This window comes from Callorhinus ursinus, unplaced genomic scaffold (assembly GCF_003265705.2).
Source record: "Callorhinus ursinus isolate GAN/ISIS: 27379988/994484 unplaced genomic scaffold, GSC_fseal_2.0 scaffold51, whole genome shotgun sequence".
Classification (NCBI taxonomy): domain Eukaryota; kingdom Metazoa; phylum Chordata; class Mammalia; order Carnivora; family Otariidae; genus Callorhinus; species Callorhinus ursinus.
Genome location: NW_027397113.1, coordinates 6,586,298 through 6,608,208, shown reverse-complemented (window position 1 = coordinate 6,608,208; position 21,911 = coordinate 6,586,298). Strand labels below are relative to the sequence as shown.

The 21,911-nt window shown below is 56.3% G+C and overlaps 1 protein-coding gene across 1 annotated transcript; it reads left to right on the top strand.

The window, feature by feature from the left end:
• The first annotated feature begins 1,186 nt into the window (after nt 1-1,186).
• On the top strand, nt 1,187-11,931 carry RPS6KA4 (ribosomal protein S6 kinase A4). Its single transcript, XM_025879036.2, has 17 exons — nt 1,187-1,342; nt 1,450-1,521; nt 2,226-2,444; nt 2,537-2,652; nt 3,216-3,323; nt 3,555-3,635; nt 3,722-3,825; nt 3,922-4,072; nt 6,366-6,530; nt 8,387-8,518; nt 8,667-8,800; nt 8,896-8,989; nt 9,472-9,645; nt 9,725-9,919; nt 10,285-10,444; nt 10,646-10,809; nt 11,057-11,931. Exons 1-17 carry the CDS (start codon nt 1,288-1,290, stop codon nt 11,249-11,251), a joined length of 2,319 nt encoding a protein of 772 aa, XP_025734821.1. The 5' UTR covers nt 1,187-1,287; the 3' UTR covers nt 11,252-11,931.
• The last annotated feature ends 9,980 nt before the right edge of the window (nt 11,932-21,911 follow it).

Genomic DNA, 21,911 nt, shown 5'->3' with positions numbered 1-21,911 from the left:
TGACCGGCAGCAGCCTGACTCATGGGGTTTCCACAGCCCCCCTTGGGGATAAACTGACGGCTCTGCTCTTCTCTCAGCCCAACCTTAAGAGTGTGGTGAGGTGGGAGTGGACCCCTGGCCTCAAGAAGGGCTGAGGAGCTGAAAGCCCCTTCCCATAGGCCTCAGCCTGGGGGCTCTGATGGCCACCCTACTCTGCTGGTGGCTCCTGTCAGTCGTCAGGGAGGCTCTGGAGCACAGGCCAGCCAGGGGCCCTGGGCTGGACCCTGAGAGGAGGCCCCCTGTGCGGCTCTGAGGTTACTTTTTTGAGGTTACTTTGGGCTCTGTGCTGGGCTTGGGGACGTCGGGACAGAACCATGTGAGGGGTGTGTGGCACTGGGTGGGCTGCGAAGGGTGGCTGGGGGCTGCCGTGCTTCCACAGGTCCACTCTAAAGAGATTTGGACAGGAAATCAGCCACGCCTCCTGTCAGAGTTGGGCTTGGCTCCAGTACCCTCTCAGCGCCCGTGGCAGGTGCTCCCTGGGCAGGCCCCGCCCAGAGACAGGGTCGTCAGGGCCCCGGAGCCCCCAGGCCCTCCCCTGAGAAGGCAAGTCCACCCTTGAGTGAGAGGTGCTGGGCGGAGGCCTCCAGGGCAGCACCAGGACAAGGGGAGCCCTGAGGCTTCAGGCTGTCAAGGGAACCTACATATCCCCTCCCCCTCTTTGTCCTGCTCAAGGAGTGATCAAAATTGAGTGAGTGAATAGAGATCTCTATGAAATCCCTCCCTTTGGCTGGCGGCTAAGAATTGGACAGAGATGCGGCTGCCCTTCGGGCCTGGCACCCTGGAGGGGGCGGCTCCAAAGCGCCTGGGTGGCCCCTCCCCCAGACCCCTTGGGGCGCGGGCTCCCGTGTCTCATCCTCGCTGGCTTCAGCGGGCACCCCGGGCAGACACCTGGCTGGGGAGTGCCCACCCAGTAGAGGCTCCAGGTTCTCCCCGGACCCCAGATGCGGCTCCCAAAGGGTGTTCCCAGGTCCCCAGGAGGGTCGCACGGGGTCCCGGAGCGCACAGCCCTGCCGCCGGCCCCGCGCGCCGGAGGGAGCCGGGCCGCCCCCACGCGCCCACCCGCCGCCCGGCGCTGTCACGTTCCAGCCGCCTGACTCAGGCCGCGCGGGGCGGGGAGCGGGAGGCGGTGCCGGCGCCCGCCTCGGCCCCCGGAGGCGGCACCAGGAAGCGCCCGCCCCGGCCGGAGCCGCCATGTAACCGGCGCCGCCCGGGAGCAGAGCCGCGCGGGCCCCCGGCGACCCGCACGCCATGGGGGACGAGGACGAGGACGAGGGCTGCGCCGTGGAGCTGCGGATCACCGAAGGTGGGGCGGGGGGCGGCCAGGGGGCGCGGGGCCGGATGAGGGCTGCCGGGGCTGGGCTGGGAGGGGGGCATGCACTGGCCGGGCTCATTCGCCTCCTGTGCCCACAGCCAACCTGACCGGGCACGAGGAGAAGGTGAGCGTCGAGAACTTCGAGCTGCTCAAGGTGCTGGGCACGGGAGGTGAGGACCCCCACCCCCGGGGCAGGTGTCCCGAGCCTGGTGCCCTGGGCCTCCCGGCGGCGCACCCGCCTGGGCCTGGGCCAGGCCTCCGGCAATGCCCCCCACCCTTTCCCGGCAGGGCCCGCCTTGCCTGCCCCGCCCTGCCCTGCCAGGGTTTGCATGCCCACTCCCAGGGACATGCCTACTCCTAGCACTGCTCCACATTCTGTTGCTCCTCCCTGTAAGGTCCTCCGGGATTTGCCAACACCCTCCAGGGCTTGCAGCCCTCCCGAGGGATTTGCACACCTCCTCCCCCGTGCGATATGGGAGCCTGGTCTCCTGCTTTGCTCACTCCCAGCTTTGCAAGGTCCCCGGCCTGGGTTTGCACATCCCTCCCCCGGCCACTTTGCATCCCCCCGGCATCTGTCTGATCTGCCCCAGCTCTGCCCATGTTCTGCCCCCACCCTGCACGGCAAGCCTCCAGGAGTTGCACGTCTTCCAGCCTGGTTTGCACATCTCCTCCCCGCTTTTGTGGCCCCTCCGGGGCTGTGTACACCTTTTCCTGAGAAGGCTCTGTCAGCCTTTTGCACCCTTGCCTCTCACTCCAGCTCCTTCCCCCAATGTGCACACCCTCTGGGTTGGCATCGCCCCCACCCCCGCCCCCACTAGTCTGCACCACCCTTCCGCTCACGGTCTACCCCTCCGCTCGCTCACTGTTCCCACAGCCTACGGGAAGGTGTTCCTGGTGCGGAAAGCAGTCGGGCACGATGCAGGGAAGCTGTATGCCATGAAGGTGCTGCGTAAGGCAGCCCTGGTGCAGCGCGCCAAGACGCAGGAACACACACGCACCGAGCGCTCCGTGCTGGAGCTGGTGCGCCAGGCACCCTTCCTGGTTACGCTGCACTACGCCTTCCAGACGGACGCCAAGCTGCACCTCATCCTGGGTAAGGGTGGGCACCTACCGACCTTGGGGGCCACAGAGGCAGGTGGGGCCGCTCGGTCGGTGTTGCGTCCCAACCTCCATTCCACCCCCCAGACTATGTGAGTGGAGGCGAGATGTTCACCCACCTCTACCAGCGCCAGCACTTCAAAGAGGCCGAGGTGCGCGTGTATGGGGGCGAGATCGTGCTGGCCCTGGAGCACCTGCACAAGGTGGGTGAGGACCCGGCCTCCGGGCTCTTGCCACGGGCACTGAGGGACCTCCAGACATGGCAGCCTTGAAGCGCTCTCTCTTGGGTGGTCTTGGTGGGGGCCGGGCCTGGATGCATCTGGAAGGAAGGCCTTAGTGCTGTCTGGGGAGGGGTCTATCCCCCCCCCCCCCCCGCCCCACCGCCCCGCTCCCCTGTGGCACCTCCTCAAAGGGGCTTTCCTCCAACAGGGAACTCGGGGCTGCCTCCCAGAGCCACGCTCACAGCACTTCCTCAAATGGAGACCTCATGCCTTGGCTCCCAAGGCCTTCTTGCAATGGGGCTCTTCACACAGGCTCTCCTTCCCTCTGGGGCCTTGGGGCCTGTTCCAGTGGTGTCCTTACTTGCTTTTACACTGGAAATGTCTTTTCCCATCTGATGGCCCGGTGCCTGGGCCCACTCCTGCACCAGAGACCCCTTCTCTAGGGGGCTCCCCTTATCCCGAGCTGGGTCTTGGTCCCTGGGCACCAGCCGTAGGAGGCAGGGGTGTCGGGGGGGAAGCCTCAGCACTGGTGTTGCTCCCACCAGCTGGGTATCATCTACCGAGATCTGAAGCTGGAGAACGTGCTGCTTGACTCCGAGGGCCACATCGTGCTCACAGACTTCGGGCTTAGCAAGGAGTTCCTGACGGAGGAGGTGAGCGAGGGGCACTCTCCCTTCCTCCTGCTGCACCCCCATGCAAGCCTCCGCTTTCCTGTCTCCTGCTCTGTGCCTGGCTCTGTGTTTGTGGCCGCGCAGAGGAAAACAGGTCTGGGCCCTGCCTTCAGGAGGCGCTGCCCCTCTGTTCCAACCCTCACAAGTCCAGCGAGTCCCACTCTGAGCCTTGGGGATTGCTGGGCGTCCAAATGGGTCCTCTTACCCTCCCAGAAAGAACGAACCTTCTCCTTCTGTGGCACTATCGAGTACATGGCCCCCGAAATTATCCGCAGCAAGTCGGGGCATGGCAAGGTGGGTTTGCCGGGGAGTGGATGGGGAGTGGCGGTGGGGTGAGGCGGGGGTGGCCACAGGCCCTCACCCTGGCTCTGCCCCCGCAGGCGGTGGACTGGTGGAGCCTGGGCATCCTGCTCTTTGAGCTGCTGACCGGGGCCTCGCCCTTCACACTGGAGGGCGAGAGGAACACGCAGGCAGAGGTGTCCCGGTGAGTGGGGCTGGACAAGAAGGGGGTGGCGGGGAGGGGCCTGGGCAGGGTTGGGGAGGGGGCTCGCTGCCCCTGACGCCCCCCCAATCCTCCCAGACGGATCCTGAAGTGCTCCCCTCCCTTCCCCCCCCGGATCGGGCCCGTGGCACAGGACCTGCTGCGGCGGCTACTTTGCAAGGACCCCAAGAAGCGGCTGGGCGCGGGGCCCCAGGGTGCGCAGGAAGTCAAGAACCACCCCTTCTTCCAGGTGAGGCTCCTGACTCGCCCCCACAGCTCTCCGCACGCTACCCAGACCGGGCCGCTGCTCTGGGTTGGGGGACCCTGGAGGGATGATCTGAGACTAGCTGATTTCACCTGACTTAGAAAAACTGCCAGATAAAGCGGGTTTGTCTTCTCCATCTCTGGTGCAACTTGGAAGGAGTGTTCCTGGGGGAAAGAATTGTAGGTTCATTGGCTGTCAGGGCTGGCAGGGACTTGAGAATGCCTTCGTTGGTCCTTTCACTGGACAGGTTCAGAGAAGGGAGGCGACCTGCTCTGGATGGCACAGGAAATGGTGTAGAGCTGGGGATAGGTTGCAGGTCTCCTGTTGGCTCACGTCAGTACTAAAAGTCACACTTAGGGCTCTGCGCACCCACCCAGGCATTTTGTTCTTTGGTCCAGCACTCTCTGTGTGCCTGTCATTCAGATGGACAGTTGGTCGGTCGCTTGGGTTTTGTTCACTTGTTAAGAGCATGCACATATTAGAGTGCGGTGCAAGGTGAATTCTGTTTCCTTGTGAGAGCTCACTGGCTCGGGCACTGTGCATGGCCAGTGTCGTTCCCTAGCAGGACCCTGTAACGGTGAACGCCTGCTGTGTGTTGGCTCTTTGCTTGCATTCTTTCATGTAATCTGCAGAAGCATTCTGGTGATCCCCATCTTTCCAGATGGGGAAACTGAAGTTCAGAGAGGTTAAGTCATTTGCCCAAGGTCACCCAGCCAGGAAGTGATGGGGCTCAGATCCAAGTCCAGGTCTGGATGATTTGAAGCCTGTGTGCTTCACTGCTGTGTTCTGTATACTTGTGGGCATCAGATTAGCCACTTGTCTGACATCGTCACGGAAATGCCCATTTATGGGCACTTATTGTGGGCCAGGCACTCAGTTACTCTTGCCATGAGTGGTATCTCCAATCTTTCCACCACAGTCCCTTGGAGATGCTTTCTGAGACAGGAATCTAAGTCTTTGTGGTGAAGTTGTCCCTTTGTGGGGGAAGGGGCTGGGCAGTGTCCGTTTCCTTAGGCGGATTCCGCAAGCCCACCCTGAGCGCATGCGGGGCCCTGGGTTCTGGGAGCCGGTTGACCGGCAGTCATACTGGAGAAGCCCTAAGGTCTTCGAGGCCTGATGCTCAGAAGGGGTGTTCCCTGCAATCCCCCTGCTCTCAAGACAGCCCCTTTGGTGATAGCAATGCTGAGGTCCTGGTACCAGACCCGGGGCCTTTGAGACCAAATCAGGCCTCTTGGTTGCAAGTGACAAAAAGTCCTACTCAAAATGGTGATATCCTTGGAGTAGAGAGATTGGCTGCTAAGAAGACAGAGTGGAGTGAACAGTGGTCTAGACAAGATAGAGGTTTATTTTTTTATTTCTGTTCTCATATAAAAGGTTGGCGGACCAGGGCTGCTGTGTTGTTTTCATGAATACAAGCTCCTTTCTTCGTTTTTTTTTTTTAACTCTCCCCCATTCTTAGTATGTGGCCCCCAGCCCCAGGGTTGCCTCGTGGTCCAAAATGGCTGCTGGAGTGCTTGCCATTTAGGGTGTCATCTAGGCAGAAATCAGGAGGAGAAAGGAGGGGAAGGGCAAAATGGACACATGCCAACTGTTCATCCTCCTCTTGAGGTTCTTTCTCTGGATTCTCACAATTTTTACTTACAGGTTATGGGTCACCCCTAAGTGCAAGGACTTTTGTTAAATACTGGCTTTTAGTTGTGTACATTGCTTCCTATAATAACACTGGGGCTATGGTACTAAGGAAGACAGGGAATATGGAAGTTGGGCAGGCAACAAACAGGCTCTGCCATCCCAGCTTAAACTTAAAAAGGCATGTTTTAGTTCCTGTATGTGAAAAGTCCAAGGAAGAGTGGTCTGACCTCAGGCAAGGCTGCATCCAGGTGTTGGATTTATGTTTTTAAGAATTTCTTTCTTTTTCTCTTGGGTGTTCTCCACGGGAACTTCACCATTAGACCCCGAGGGGGTCCCCAGCAGTTCCAGGCCCATGTCCTTCCAGGTTTAAGTCCGGTTGGAGAAAGAGATTTGTTTTGCATGCCAATGCTAACAAAAGCCCCAGAATTGACTGAGTGTGGTGGAGAGCTGATTCTCTAAGGGAAATAGGGATTCTCTTATCAAAGGGAGAAAAACAGAAGCCAGGGAGGCAGGGAGAACAGCTTTCCAGCCAAATGCCAGAGAGACTCTTGCCTCACTGAGGAGGAGCTGCCCAGTCAGGTGGCCTGAGGGGACAGGGGTTTTCACTTCCTACCCTTCACCCCCAGTCTCTCATTTGTTTCTCCAGGGTCTGGATTGGGCTGCTCTGGCTGCCAGGAAAATTCCAGCCCCATTCCGACCCCAGATCCGCTCGGAGCTGGATGTGGGCAACTTTGCAGAAGAATTTACTCGGCTGGAGCCTGTCTACTCACCCCCTGGCAGCCCCCCGCCTGGGGACCCTCGCATCTTCCAGGTGAGTGAGAGCTCACCGAACTGCAGATGCCATGGAGACAGGATGCTGCTGCTGCCACCCTAGACCGGGGCTGACTCATGGCCCTGCATAGGCCCTGTGTTCTGATCAGGACTCAGCATCCCCCCCAGACCCTGTCCACTGGTGGGGTACCTGGAGTTGTCAGTCATACAGACTGCCACGGCAGGACTCATCTTTGAATTACATGGTTTATCTTTAAATTTCATGATAACTTCCCTTCTACTCCATATATCTACTGTAACGTAAAGATACTGTTTTAAGTATCCAGTTGCTTAAGTGGACAACTAGAAAGAGATGCCATGTTTACATCGTGGCTTTGCATGTCCCTTGGCAAACCATATCACATGTGTGGAAGCACAGGCCCCCTCCACTCAGTTTTAGAAGCTTAGTCCTGATGGCAAGGTCAAACGCCTTTGCTCGGCATTCAAGGCCCTGCGTGATGTGGTCCTTGCTCAGTGCCCTAGCCTCAGTGCTCACTGTTGTGCCACTTGGTGCTCTGGCACCTACGAACTGCTCAGAGGTTCCAGAGCACACGTCTGTGCCTTTGCACATGCAATTCCCTCCACCTGGAGGACCTTCCCCATAGCTGCCCACCTGGCACTCGTACTCACCTTTCAAGTGAACCTCCTTGTGCGATGCTGCTCCTGTATGAATTCCTCCCCGCCGCTCTGGTCCTGGGTTGCCCTCTCCTTGTGCACTGGTCCTCTGGAGATGGCACCTCCTTCTAAGCACCATGTCAGGTTGTATCCTAACTGCCTTACTGGGACTGCCTCCCCTGGTCTGGAAGCACCCAGAAGACAGGGACTATGTTTAATTTCTGTGTCCCTTTGCCCAGTGTGGGGCCTGGCCTGTAGGACATGGTCCATAAATATGAAATAAGAACAGGCCAATAGCAAGTGTAGATGGCTCAGCCCCCCTGTGAGGCTCTCCCAAGTGACGGCTGTGTTGGAACAGCCCTCCACCTATTTATTAATTTATTTTAGAGAGTGAGAGAGTGGGCGGGGGAGGGGCAGAGGCAGAGGGAGGGAGTCTAAAGCCGACTCCATGCTGACCGTGGAGCCTAATATAGGGCTGGATCCCACCACCCTGAGATCATGACCTGAGCTGAAACCAAAAATTGTACTCCCAACTGACTGAGCTACCCAGGCGCCCCTCAGTCATTCATTTAATGATTCAAGAATATGTATTGAGTGCCTACAATGTGCCAGGCACTGATCTGGGCCCCGGGGATGGATCAGTGAACCTAACAGACAAGTGTGGAGTCTGCGTTCTTGTGCACAGTGGGGATGTGTTTTTAGGAGAAAACAATTTGTTGCTAAACTTACCCTTAAGAATCCCTTGAATTGCCTCTTTGTATTTCCTCAGTAGCCCCCCCTTGCAGAGGGGGCCAGTGTTTGGTTTGAGATGAAGGCATAAAGACTTTTTGTATTCGGTGGGTGGATTTGAATTCTCATAAGCTAAGTGTGTGTGATGCCAGGCCATGGCCCTTTCATGCCTTGGGTCCATCATTTTCTGGGTCACTGCACTGTGCTAAATGATGCCCTTGGCACTCAGGGTGGGGGGGTTACTGTGATGAGAACGGTGGAGTCACAGACTGTGGGGGGGACATGAACCCAAGTGATCATAGAACAAGGTGGAATGAAATGTCCACACACCTGTGTGCACCAGCATACCAAAACAACGTCCTCCCCTACCCACTCTGGTCCAGGGTCTTGCTCTGAGCCCTGCCCCTCACTGGGCCTGGGCCTTCCAGGGACTCCATATGCACCTGCAGGGACTCCATATGCACCTGCAGCCCCTATGCCCATAAGCCCCCTCCACCCCCCTCCACCCTGCAGGGATACTCCTTCGTGGCACCCTCCATCCTGTTTGACCATAACAACGCGGTGATGATGACCGACGTGCTGGAAGCATCTGGCGCTGGAGACCGGCCCGGCCGGGCAGCGGTGGCCAGGAGCGCCATGATGCAGGTGGGTGGGGCCCGGGTGGGGAGTTGATTCTGGGGTGTCTGGGCTCGCGGATTCCAGACCGGGCTTCAGCAGGCGCCCACGGTGTGACCCTGGTGAGGTTTGGAGGGGCTCCCTGGTAGGATCTCTGACGCGCCCCCTTCGCCGCCAGGATTCGCCTTTCTTCCAGCAGTACGAGCTGGACCTGCGGGAGCCCGCGCTTGGCCAGGGCAGCTTCTCCGTGTGTCGCCGCTGTCGCCAGCGCCAGAGTGGCCAGGAGTTCGCGGTCAAGATCCTCAGCCGCAGGTGGGTGGGCCCGGGCTGGGCGGGGCCGGGCGAAGCCGGCTCCGGGAGGCGGGGCCGGAGGTCGGCCCAGCTGACCGCGCCTGCCTTGCCCCCAGGCTGGAGGCGAACACGCAACGAGAAGTGGCTGCCCTACGGCTTTGCCAGTTGCACCCAAACGTGGTGAAGTTGCATGACGTGCATCACGACCAGGTGACCCTTTCTTGGGCTGGGGCACAACTCAGGGACTCAGGAGGCTGCTCTTGGAGGGCAGTGGGGCTGGGGTGGGGTGGGGGATGGGGGTGTGGTGGGCGGGGAGGCGGGCAGGAGGAGGGGCCTGAGGACTGGGTGGGTGGGGGCGCTGAGGGATGTGGCGGGCCAGAGTGGTGGGATTTGAGCGCAGTAGGGCAGGAGGATCGGAAGGCGGAGCTGAGGATGGCCAAGGGAACAGAATTTGAGGAAGACGTGGAGGGGACTGGGATTTAAGGTGGCAAAGGGGCAGAGGCCCAGAAGGACGTGGGGCCTAAGGGTGGTTTTCGGGTGGTCTTGAGTTCCGGGCTCGAATAGAGGCAGGGACTGGGGCTAGGGGCGGGGCCTGGTCAGTGGGTGGGGCCCTGTGTGGATTGCAGTGGGGTCGGTAAGTAGGTCGCACCTTGACCCAGGTGGTGACCTAGGCCTGCCGCTCCGCCCCGCAGCTGCACACGTACCTGGTCCTGGAGCTGCTGCAGGGCGGGGAGCTGCTGGAGCACATCCGCAAGAAGCGGCACTTCAGCGAGTCCGAAGCAAGCCAGATCCTGCGCAGCCTCGTGTCGGCAGTGAGCTTCATGCACGAGGAGGCGGGCGTGGTGCATCGGGACCTCAAGCCAGAGGTGGGCGTGTGGCTTGGGCAGCCGGGGAGGGCTGAGGCGCGGAGGGCTAGTCTCTGACGGCGCCGCGCCGTCCTCACAGAACATTCTGTACGCCGATGACACGCCCGGAGCCCCCGTGAAGATCATCGACTTTGGGTTCGCGCGGCTGCGCCCGCAGAGCCCCGCGGGGCCCATGCAGACGCCCTGCTTCACGCTGCAGTATGCAGCTCCCGAGCTGTTGGCGCAGCAGGGCTACGACGAGTCCTGCGACCTCTGGAGCCTCGGTGTCATTCTGGTATGAGACGGGGTCCCCGGGACGGCTTGGGGTGCCTCCGGCCTGGGGCCAGAGGGTTCCCCGGTGCGGGCCAGCAGGGACGCCCCCGAGGCAGAGGACAGGGGTTATCTTGGTGGGGGTGGCAGAGTTTGCTCTGAGGCTGGGTTTAGAGGTAGTCCTAATACAGAGGCAGGGTTGCCCAGGTGCTGGGGTCAGGGCCCCCGAGTATTAGGGGTTGGAGGTCAACATCATCACGCATGGGCCTCAGGAGGTAGCCTCGTGGAGAGGGTGAACGGTTCTGTGGGTGGGCTAAGTCAGCCTCCTGGCCTGTCTTGGCCCTGCGGCCCGGACCGGTCCCCCCCCCCCCCCCCCCCCCGCCTCCCCAGTACATGATGCTGTCGGGGCAGGTCCCCTTCCAGGGGGCCTCAGGCCAGGGTGGGCAGAGCCAGGCGGCAGAGATCATGTGCAAGATCCGCGAGGGGCGCTTCTCTCTTGACGGGGAGGCCTGGCAGGGCGTGTCTGAGGAAGCCAAGGAGCTGGTCCGAGGTGCGGAGTGGGGGGGGGGGAGGGGGTAGGAGGTGTCACAGAGGGGGGCGGCCATGGGGTCCAGGTGGGGCAGGGGTCGTCAGTGGGTTAGGTGTTTGGTCTGGGGGACTGGTCAGGGAGGAGAGTGGGGCTGTTGGGATCTCTCTGGGGCGCAGCCTCCACGCACGGCCCCTCCTCAGCCCTTCCCTGCCCTGGCTCCAGGGCTCCTGACGGTGGACCCCGCCAAGCGGCTGAAGCTCGAGGGGCTGCGGGGCAGCTCATGGCTGCAGGACGGCAGCGCCCGCTCCTCGCCCCCACTCCGGACACCGGACGTGCTGGAGTCCTCGGGGCCAGCTGTGCGCTCGGGGCTCAACGCCACTTTCATGGTGAGGGGCGGGGCCTGTGGGAGGCGGGGTGGGGAGGCGGGGCCTCCAGGAGGCGACGCCCTCCGAGCCCATAAAGGTGAGGTGACTTGAGTCCTGGCCTCTGGTCGGTGGCCACCCTGGCCTTTGGGGAGTCTGGGCCTTGACCTAGTGGGATGGGAGGGAAGATGCGGGATGGGGTTAAAGCTAGGATCTGGAAGTCGAGGCCCGGCCGGTGGTGGTGGGGCCCTCACCTCCTACTTTCGTCCAGGCCTTCAACCGGGGCAAGCGCGAGGGCTTCTTCCTGAAGAGCGTGGAGAACGCGCCGCTGGCCAAGCGGCGGAAACAGAAGCTGCGGAGCGCCGCCACCTCCCGCCGCGTCTCCCCCGCGCCCGCCGCCCCGGGCAGGGCCCCCGCCGCCAAGGGAGCCCCCAGACGAGCCAACGGCCCCCTGCCGCCCTCCTAGCCCCCGCCACAGCGACCCCTCCTTCCCCCATAGGGGCTGTGACCTGGGAGCCTCGGTATTGGCCCCGCGCCATCCCCAGGGATTGTCCTTCCCTCCCCTTCCCCCCCACCCCACTCCCAGACAGAGCAGAAGTATTTTTATAAGCAGAGAATTTTTTATGTCTTACCAGATAGAGTTAGAGATGCAGGGAGGGAGGGGCCTCTGCCAAGACTGTGCCTCATCTGACAGAAGGCGCTTCTCCCTCAGGGGGCTGCTCCACCCGAAGGGCTCCTCCCCCGTTTCTCGATTCTCCGCACTGAGTTGCCACGGGGAGAAACTGGGACCTCTCCCCTGCCCTCCCCTGAGGCCCTGCTCTTGGGAGGGGGCGCCCCTCTAGCTGTCACTTTATGGACTGTCTGTGCAATTACGTCCACCAAAGACCTGTGTTGGGGGGGGTTCAAGGAGAGGCCCCGGAAGCGCTTCTGCCTCACTTTATGTCACCTGCTTCTCCCCTGTTGGGGTGAAGGAAGGAAGTAGGCGAACCCTAAAGGGGGAGGCCCCTTCTCCCCCCCCAACCCCCCTTGGCACAGCTGCCTCTGGCTGGGGGCAGGGCCTTGAGGGTCTGGGCTGGGCATCCACAGTCACTGCCTCAGCCCAGCCAGGCTGTGCCTTTGACTTTAAAATAAAAGTCCATCCAGTGCTGTGTGCGTCATCTGTGTGTGTGAGGATGGGGGTGGGGGGCAGAGGGCTTGGGGCAAATTCTCAGCCGAGGGGGCCTGGGGCCTCAGAGAGGAGGAGCAGGGCATACCCTTCTGGGTCAGACCATACCCTTTGTCCTTGACTTTTGGCCTGAGCAGCAGGGGGGCCAAACAATCATCCTGGCTGTGTATTCGGACAGCTCTGCCACGTATCCTTTAGAATTCTCTTGGTTGTAAGTAATAGAACCTAAACTTACTTCAGCAGAGTGGGATTTTTAGGCTCTTATAACTATACTTTGCAGGGGGAGACCCAGGCAAGGCCTGATCTGTACACAAACACAGGATCAGGACCCAGTTTTTCAGTCTGAATTTTTTATTCTGTTTTCTTGGTGGTGCAGCCTGGAGGATTTTCCCTTTGACCCCAGGGTGAGTGCCGGGTGCTCCAGGGGCTAGGGACTGAAATAGGGTGATAAAGAGTCTTTGTTGTAGGCATTCCCGAGGGAAAGGCCAAGATGTACTCTGATTGGATGCACTTAGGTCATGTGTCCACGGTGGCCCAATCACTGTGTCCAGGGATGCTTTAGCTCTGGATCACGGCCTCCTCTCTGGAAGCTCATCTGGTGAAGAGGAGGAGGGCTGGGCCCTTAGAGAGAGGTCAGTTGGGCACAGCTTGGTGCCTGTCTGTGAGGGACCGAGTGAGGGGAGCCGCCCATATTCGTGCTGCTCAGAGTCATCAGTGTGGCCCCGCTCCAGCAGACCGTGAGACTCCCCCTGCTCTGCGATCCCAGCTAGGTGGTTGGGGCCACAGGGCCACTGTGGCCCCAGCATCTTTGTGGGCACCCGGGTCAGAGCTATTTGTACAGTGCAGAGAACCCTACCCCAGGGTTGCCTGGATAGTACCACTCTAGGTGTCTGTCTCCAGGCCTTCTCTTCCCACATTACCCCGTGGGGGTATCTCATGGTGGACCTTCCCATCTTGAGGTTTGCCTCTTACGGGGGGTGGGGGAGGTACCCGGAAGACATGAACCTAGAGATGCTGAAGTCCGGGCAAAGGCAGGCAGGCCCCAGGGGCAGGTGGGGTCCCGTGGGGGACATCCAGCTGTGTCCCATCCTGAAGGTGTGAGAGAGGAGGGCAGGGCCTAGGAGCAGGTCCCCAGGAGACGAGGAGAAGGGGAAAGCATCTGGAATTCTGAGTCCTGTGTTACTGACTGTGGCGTGAGCAGCTCACCAAACAGCCTCAGGCTTCCCCATTTTATTGTTTTTAAAGGGGGTCACATGACTGTTAAGATGAACTGGTGAATGAACAGATGTGACATTGTGGTCATTCAGTCATGAAGGATTTACTGAGATTTACTGAGGTCTTCCGATGCGCAGGGACGGGCCTGAGTACTCGACGTGGATTAGCTCCCTGACTCCTCACAACTAGTTTATGAGAAAAGCATCATCTTCATTTCAGAGATGAGAAAGGTGAGCCTCAGCACCTTGCTCGAGGTCACTCAGCTAAAAGTGCATTTGACCCCAGTGGGCTGATTCCAGAATTCCTTCAACCCCAGGAGTTTCACTGTAAAGACGGGCTTTAATTTTTTTTTTTTTAAGATTTTATTTATTTATTTGACAGAGAGAGAGAGAGAGAGAGCACAAGTAGGCAGAGTGGCAGGCAGATGGAGAGGGAGAAGCAGGCTTTCCGCTGAGCAGGGAGCCAGATGTGGGGCTCGATCCCAGGACCCCAGGATCATGACCTGAGCCGAAGGCAACTGCTTAACGGACTGAGCCACCCAGGCGCCCCAAGACAGGCTTTAATTTTACCCCAATGCTGGATGTTTTGGTTGTTGAAAACTTTGTTTCTATCATAAATGATGCTGAGACAAACAGGTTTGTACACAAATCTGTGCATTTAAAAGTAGCTCTATTGAGATAAGACTCATATAATGTATTATTTAAGAGCCCATTTAAAGTACAATTCAGTGATTTTTAGTATTTTAGAGTTGTGCAGCCATGACTGCGGTCTAATTTTAGAACACTTTTCACCTCCATGGGAAACTCTACCCATTGGCAGTCATGCCCCATTGCCCCTCAACTCTCCAGCCCAAGGCAACCACTCATCTGAGGTCCCGTCTCTATAGGTTTGCCGGGCATACTTTGATATACATTTTGAAATATACTTTCAAATAACCTTTCATAAACATTGTACTGGCATATAGTCTCAGAAGCAGGATATGAAAATGTCCCATTTCATTCTATGCACTGAACATTGTCATTTAAAAACCTTTGCTAATTTGATGGCTAAAAGTCTCTCATCTTCAGTCTCCTCACCCTTTTATCCTATGTAACTCACCCTAAGAAAGGGGTCTTCTTGGCTTCATTTCGTGGGTGAAGGAACTGGGGCTCAGAGGATGGGCCTCGGAGGGGAAGCCTGTTGGGGGAGGAAAGGGCTGGGGCTCAGGGCAATGAGCCATCCTTGAGCTGAATCCCGCCTCTGCCCTGTGTGGCCTGACACACATTAGGGGAGATAGCTGTGACTTGGGTTGTAGGCTGGGCCAGGTGTGAACCAACAGAATGGGCGGGGAGGGGCTGGCCACAGGCGGGGCGGTGGGGAGGCCAGAGGCAAGCGATCAGAACCTGCCGTCTGGCAGCCTGCTTCTACACCTTGATGTTGGCCTCTGACAAGGCCAGCCTTATGTGGTTGCGGAATCAGTAGAGTGGAGGGGGCTCATCCTTCTGCACTGGGCCTCTATCCCACTCGGAAAATGGCCTCAGAGAGGGGCATCTGGGTGGTTCAGTCCGTTAAGCACCCGACTCTTGGTTTCAGCTCAGGTCATGATCTCAGGGTCGTGAGATCGAGCCCCGCATTGGGCTCCGCGCTCAGTATGGAGTCTGCTTGAGATTCTCTCTCCCTCTGCCTCTGCCCCTCCTGCTGGCGCTCTCTCTCTCTTTCAAAAACAATAAATCTTTTTTTAAAAAAGGGCCTCAGAGAGCAGGCTCGTGCCCCTGGCTCTGTTAATATCCTGATGTCCCCGAGAGGGCCTGACAGCCCCCTATGCATTCACCTCCCCACAAGTCACTGTTAACTAACCACCGTTGCAAGTGAAGTCAGGGTGCCAGTTTTTCATCCGTGCCCTGTGCAAGCACTGTTTGACTCTGGGCAAGTTGCCCCTCCCTAATGTTCCCTGGGGTTTTCAATAAGAATATTCCACAGAGGGGCACCTGGGTGGCTCATTCAGTTAAGCGTCTGCCTTCGGTTCAGATCATGATCCCAGGGTCCTCGGATTGAGTCAGGCTCTCTGCTTAGTGGGGAGCCTGCTTCTCCCTCTCCCACTCCCCCTGCTTGTGTTCCCTCTCTCGCTGTCTCTCTCTCTGTCAAATAAATAAATAAAATCTAAAAAAAAAAAAAAATCCACAGTAATGGAGTAGGAATTGCAAACTGGCAACCTGAAGGCACAGGTAGAGACTTGTTTTTCTGGTGGGGGGTGTAGCACGTGTTTTAAAATGAGAAAATGCATATGAAAGTCTGGAAGTTTGACTTTTATTGAAAACTGGAAGGGCTCCCCGGGGCAGTCTTCCTGTGCAGCCTGACCAGCCAGTGCAGAATCCTGTTGCCACCACAGAGAGGGCCTCTGCTTTCTAGTTTGCCACAGTCCCCACCACTCCCTATCGCTCACACCAGCTCTGTCCCTCATTTATCTCCTTGGTCTTTCTAGGTATTTGGGTTTGCAACTCTGGTATAACTAGTCTCCTTCCACATTCACTGCTGCACAAAAATGGGGTTTGTGAAGGGCAATGAGGCTCCTTAAATCTTTGTTTCAAAACTTAAATTTAGTTTACCTTTGTGAAGTGATAGAAACTCATGATTCAAAATTCAAAGGATACAATAGAGCACACAGTGAAAAAAATTTCCTTCCACATGCCCTGCGTTACCAGAGGCACTGATGTTAATCAGTTCTTCTGTAGTTCTGTGTGGGCATATTTCATGTCTAGTCAGACTAACATGTAATGTATAGGTGGGGGCGCCTGGGTGGCTTAGTCGTTAAGCATCTGCCTTCAGCTCAGGTCGTGATCCCAGGGTCCTGGGATCGAGCACCGCATTGGGCTCCCTGCTCGGAGGGAAGCCTGCTTCTCCCTCTGCCACTCCCCCTGCTTGTGTTCCCTCTCTCGCTGTGTGTGTCTCTCTCTCTGTCAATTAAATAAATAAATAAATAAATAAAATCTTAAAAAAATGTATAGGTGATCAAGAAAAGTTCCCCTTCATTGAATATTAATTTTATTTAAATAAAATTTATTTATTTATTTTTTAAAAATTTCATTTATTCATTTGAGAGAGGGAGAGACAGAGCACAGAGTGGGGGAGAGGCAGAGGGAGAAGCAGGCTCCCCACTGAGCAAGGACCCCCCCCCACAAGTCTGATCCCAGGACCTGGAGATCATGACCCGAGCCAATGGCAGATGCCCAACCCATTGAGCCACCCAGAGGCCCCTATTTATTTATTTTTAAAAAATATTTATTTATTTATTTGAGAGAGAGAGCACAAGCAGGAGTGAGGAGCAGAGACAGAGGGAGAAGCAGGCTCCCCACTGAGCAGGGAGCCTGATGTGGGGCTTGATCCCAGGACCCTGGGACATTGACCTGAGCCGAAGGCAGACGCTTAACTGACTGAGCCACCCAGGTGGCCCCCATTAAATGTTAATTTTAGAAAAAAAATCAGGAAATACAAAAGGAAAAAAAATGAAAAAATGAAAAACCATTGGTGGCATTAGTCATAATCTTGTTAACATTTTGATGCATTCACATCCAGATTTTTCTTTATCTTCTTTCTTTATATTTTATATTTATTTTTATTTTTTAAGATTTTATTTATTTTTGACAGAGAGAGAGAGCACAAGCAGGGGAAGCAGCAGGTGGAGGGAGAGGGAGAAGCAGGCTCTGCAATGAGCAGGGAGCCCGATGCAGGGCTTGATCCCAGGACACTGGGATCATGACCTGAGCCGAAGGCAGACGCTTAACAACTGAGCCACCCAGGCGCCCCTATATTTTTATTTTTTAAAGATTTTATTTTTAAGTAATCTCCACACCCAAAGTGGGGCTTGAGCCTATGACGCCGAGATCGAGAGTTGCTCGCTCCACAGACTGAGCTGGTCAGGGTGCCCCTAGATTTTTCCTTATTGATAGTGCTTTTCAATGGATTTGGCATCAAAATGTAAATAAGTTACTGTAACCTGTTTTAAATAGATTTGAATATCTATGCCAATAATTATATTAAAAAAATTTTTGTCGGGGGGCAGTGCTTGGCCGGCTCAGTCGGTGGAGTGTGCAACTCTTCACCTCCGGGTTGTGAGTTCGAGCTCCATCTTGGGTCTGGAGATTACTTGAAAATAAAATCTTAAAAAAATTTGGGGGGATATTATGATTTATTTAGATTTTTCTCTATTTTTGGCTACTTGGGCTGTTTTCAGTTTCTTGCTATTTTAAACAGTGCTGCAATGGTCATTCTTGTGCTACATCTTTGCTCACCTGTCCAAATATTTCCTTAGGATACATTTCCTAGAGGTGAATTAATGTGCTAAAGGATGTGCTCATGCATGCACATTTTAAAGGCTTTTGGTATATATGATCATACTGCCCTTTAGAAAGATCCTATCATTTTATATGACTCGCAGCAGCATGGGCAAGATCCAAGATACGCTGTCTCCTTGAAAATGAAACGATGCATCTCCCCAGCCCCGTGTGTCCTTGCCAGGATGTCCATGTCTGTGTTGGCAGAGGTCCTGGAGGTTGCCCGGGGGCCCCTCTTTCCCCTGCCTGGAGTCTGGCTGGGCTGTGATGGTTGGGGGGGCGGAATGTGGCCCATGAGCAGGGTGATGGGAAGCTCCTTCCTCTCTCCCTTCTATGTGTGGATGGATTGGGGTGTCTATATGGAGAAGGTGAAGGGTGAGCCCCAGGGAGCCCCCACCAGGTAGTTGGCATGCAGTGAGAGCGGGTGAAGTACCAGTGGGAACACCTGGGAACCAAGTGGCCTCGAGATTGTGACAATCCATAGGGGCCTGGGTCTGCTTTGCCTCTCCAGTGAAATGGGGATAAAGCAGTACCCACCTGAGAGAGCTGGAGGGTGTCCAGTAGGGCAATGGCAAGGTGCCCAGCATACCATGAGCTCTCCACAAATGCAGATTAAATTGAAAAAGGGAAATGAAGAAAACCCAGAGAAAATCAGAATTGGCTCAGGCATGCCATTGACAGGGACCCATGTCCAGGCAAGACATCAGGAATGTTCTGCCCATCCTCTAGTAATCTGTAACTCCTTGCCTGGGAGCCCACAGGGCCCCCCTCCAGCTTGTGCCTCAGCTGACGATGTTGTCCCCTCCCTGCGGTATGAGGCCCACATGGACACCCCTCCCCTGCAGCTCCCTGCATCGGGCTGGGAGTCATCTATCAGCTCTCCTGACTTGATGTGGTGTCAGAAGCTTGAGAACAAACCAACCAGCTGGGAGTGGGCGGTGGTGGGAACACACCCTCGTGCGTGTGAGCACATGAATGTGCGAGCACACGAGTGTAGGAGTGTGAGCATGCGTGTGAGCACACGAGTGTGTGACCGTGTGCGAGCACATGAGCGTGTGAGGGTACACGTGTGAGGGTGTGTGAATACGTGAGTGTGAGTGTGAGTATGTGTATGCACCGAGCTTGCAAATGTGTATAAGTGTGTCAGCACAGATGTTTGGGTGTGTATGTGAGTGCGTTGTGTGTCATAATGTGTGAGTGTGCAGGTGTGTGTGAGTCTGTGTGTTTGAGTGTGTAGCAAAGTATGCGTGTTGTGTGAGTGTAAGTATATGTGAGTGAGGGCATGCGTATACGAGTGTGTGCGCGTGCATGTGTGAGTGTGTGTGTATATGTGAGTGAGGGCATGTGTATGAGTGTGCGCGTGCGTGCATGTGTGAGTGTGAGTGTATGTGAGTGAGGGCCTGCGTATATGAGTGTGCGCACGCGTGCATGTGTGAGTGTGAGTATATGTGAGTGAGGGCCTGCGTATATGAGTGTGCATGCGCGCGTGCATGTCTGAGTGTGAGTATATGTGAGGGAGGGCATGCGTATATGAATGTGTGTGTGCGCACGCTCTTACTGGACACTCTGAGGGAGGCACAGAGCCCACGGTAAAAGCTTTGCAGCAAATACTTTATTCTTTCAGTTTATCCCTGCGGGCTGCGCCTTACTAACCATGGGGATTTGTGGGATTCACGTTGGGACCAGGATGGATGGACTCTGGGCCCTGATGGGGCCAGGCACGCCTCGGGCTGCAGCGGTGAGCGAGAAGATGAAGTGGGGCTCAGAGCTCAGCCTCTGGGAGCCTGCCTGCCCGAGTCCAAAGCCCTCTCCACCAATTCTTAGCTGGGTCACCTCGGGCAAATTACTGAGCCTCTCTGTGCCTCAGTAACCTTGTCTGTGAAATGGGGAGAATTATACTTGCTACCTCCTGGGGTTGTTGTGAGAGATAGATGGAGTAAAACATGCCGAGCACTTGGAACATGGGCCAGGTGTCACCAAATGCTGGTGATGGAGCAGAGTGGCAGTTGAGGAGGTGGCAGGGGGTGGAAGGGACCCTGGGGGCGAGGCAGGGGGTCACCGCCATCTAAGGGGCAGACCCAGGGCCGGCTCCCACATGACCGTGAGTACTGGTCTCGCACCGCATCTTCATGGAAAGAAAACCCTCGCTTCCCTGCTGATAGGGTGCATGGAGTCCAGACAGCAATTCCTTTCAGATTTCTGAAAACCTCAAAGGTAAAAGGACTTTTCAGCAGGAGAAACAAGGAGACTGACTCCATAAGGTGCACGTCCCAGCAGCCTGGCGTTTGGCAGCTGTCTTGCTGCTGATGGGGAAGGTGGGCGGCCGGTACCCAGCTGGGCTGAGTGGGTTTCCCTGAGGGAGGTGTGCAGCCACCAGGCCAGGGCCGCTCGGGCCCCTGCCTCTCTCCTGCTCCCCTCTTGGACCCCCTGTCCCTCTGACTCTCCCTGAGGTCCAGGAGACAGTCATGCTTCAAGTGAGACTGTGGGATGGCCAAAAGCCCTGGCCAAGTGGCAGCCCAGGGGGGCCTCTTCCTAGGCGGGGAGGTGTGGGTGGCCCCCTGGGCCCTCTGTGTCTAGCTGAATCCGAATTTCTGGGCTGGAGCTCGGAATCTGCCTTTGTCGCAAACTTCCCTGATGCATGCTCAGTGTTTAGAGCCATGGATCCATCGACTTCCCACACTTTCCTGATGGGGGGGTGCTGAGACTCACAGAGGGGAAGGGACTTACCCACAGTCACAGGGCTGCAGAATGGCAAGGCCAGGCCTCCTGATGCTCCCAGCTGGAGTTTTCCTCCTCATCGGGCCATGCTTTCTATAATGTGGAATTTTCTACAGGGACCCAGATCCAGTTTTATGGTAGATTTCATAAATCGGAGTCTTCTGCCAGAAATTCAGGCCATATCGCCACTTTACTGGAAGGAGGGTATTCTTTGGTATAGGGGGGTTGCTGTGCCCCGGGCCCCATATCCAGATCCTCTGCACGTTCCTTTCCTGTCCAGCGGGGGCCGACAGGTGCCTGGCAGGGACCGCTTGCCAACAGATGTCTCTGCAGACCTGTCACAAGGGGGACTGCCGGGAAATTGCTGGACACAGACAGGAGCGCGGAGAAGGTGTCTCTGAGCCCAGGGAACCTGGGTGGGCACTGACGGGTCAGCATCGGCGGAGATATTCCCCGCCCCCCCACCGCCCCAGGCGGTCAAGGGTGCCAAGCCGACTCTGCTTTTCCAGGGGCTCCCTTGTCTGCTTCTCCCTTGGCTGAGGCTTGGAGGCTCACAGCAGATGGTTCTCATGTGAGGGAGCCAGATCCAGAGCAAGTGTTTTTAGTTGCCTATGTTGAGATTTCCCTCAACAGTGACAAGAATAATAATGATAATAATAATAATGATGTCGAACCCATCTATCCAGTCTCATGCTCGAGGTCCCGTGCTCAGTACTGTTGTTGCTTGATCAAACTAGTAATTGCTACTGTTATTGGGCATTTACCCCGTGCCAGGAGCCAGGCGCTGGGCCAAGCACTGTCTGTGGGTGATTTCATTTCATGAATAGGTTCTACATTATTTTTATTATCCATTATCATTCCATTTTATGGATAAGGAAAGTGAGGCTCATAGACGTCAGTGGTCCAAGGTCACACAATGGCATCCGGGGATGCCAGCCCAGGAACCCAGGTCTCTCCCCTCTAGACCCTAGGCTCTTAACCGCCACCTTATGGCCCCCCTTTAAGACATTTCTCCCTAGCAGCTGTGGGTTACTTGCTTTCCTCTGCAGTACGTGTTAGCTTTCTTCACGCCGAGGGTCCGGGGCTTGCCTCAGCTTGCAGAGCTCGAAGCACCATAAATACCAGCTCTGGGCTTTCTTTACGGGAGGCAGACGTGCCAGTGGCCTTTTTGGAAATAAATTCTGTCAGTCATCACGTGGCGTTGCGGTGTTCCCCGTCTCAGCTCGGCTCTCCATTCCGATCAACAGCTTAGTACCACAACATGAAGACTCTGATCCAGAAAGACTAAAAACAGGGTTACAGAGTAAACTGTTCCAAGGAGGAAAGCAAACAACACGAACAAAAGATGGATGAGGAGAAACAAAGTCTGCATGGCTCAGGAGACAAAGACCCTGAGGTCCCAGTAGACCACCAGCTGAGCATTAGTCAATTGGCTGCTACTTTAAATACCACTTAGCAGTGGCATATGATAGTGGTCTTGTTAAGGGGAACACCACAACACAGTATCACATCTCAGGGGCAGAATGGGCTGAGAACACTTGACACTCTGCCTTTTTTTTCTTTTTTTCTGCCACAATCATTGTTAAAGCACCTGTGTCATTCTTATCTGTGTCCCCTGTCCCCACCCCCCAAGAAACCAGGTGAGAAATTAGTTTAAGGCTGTATTCCCTTTTTCTTTCTTTCTTTCTTTCTTTCTTTCTTTCTTTCTTTCTTTCTTT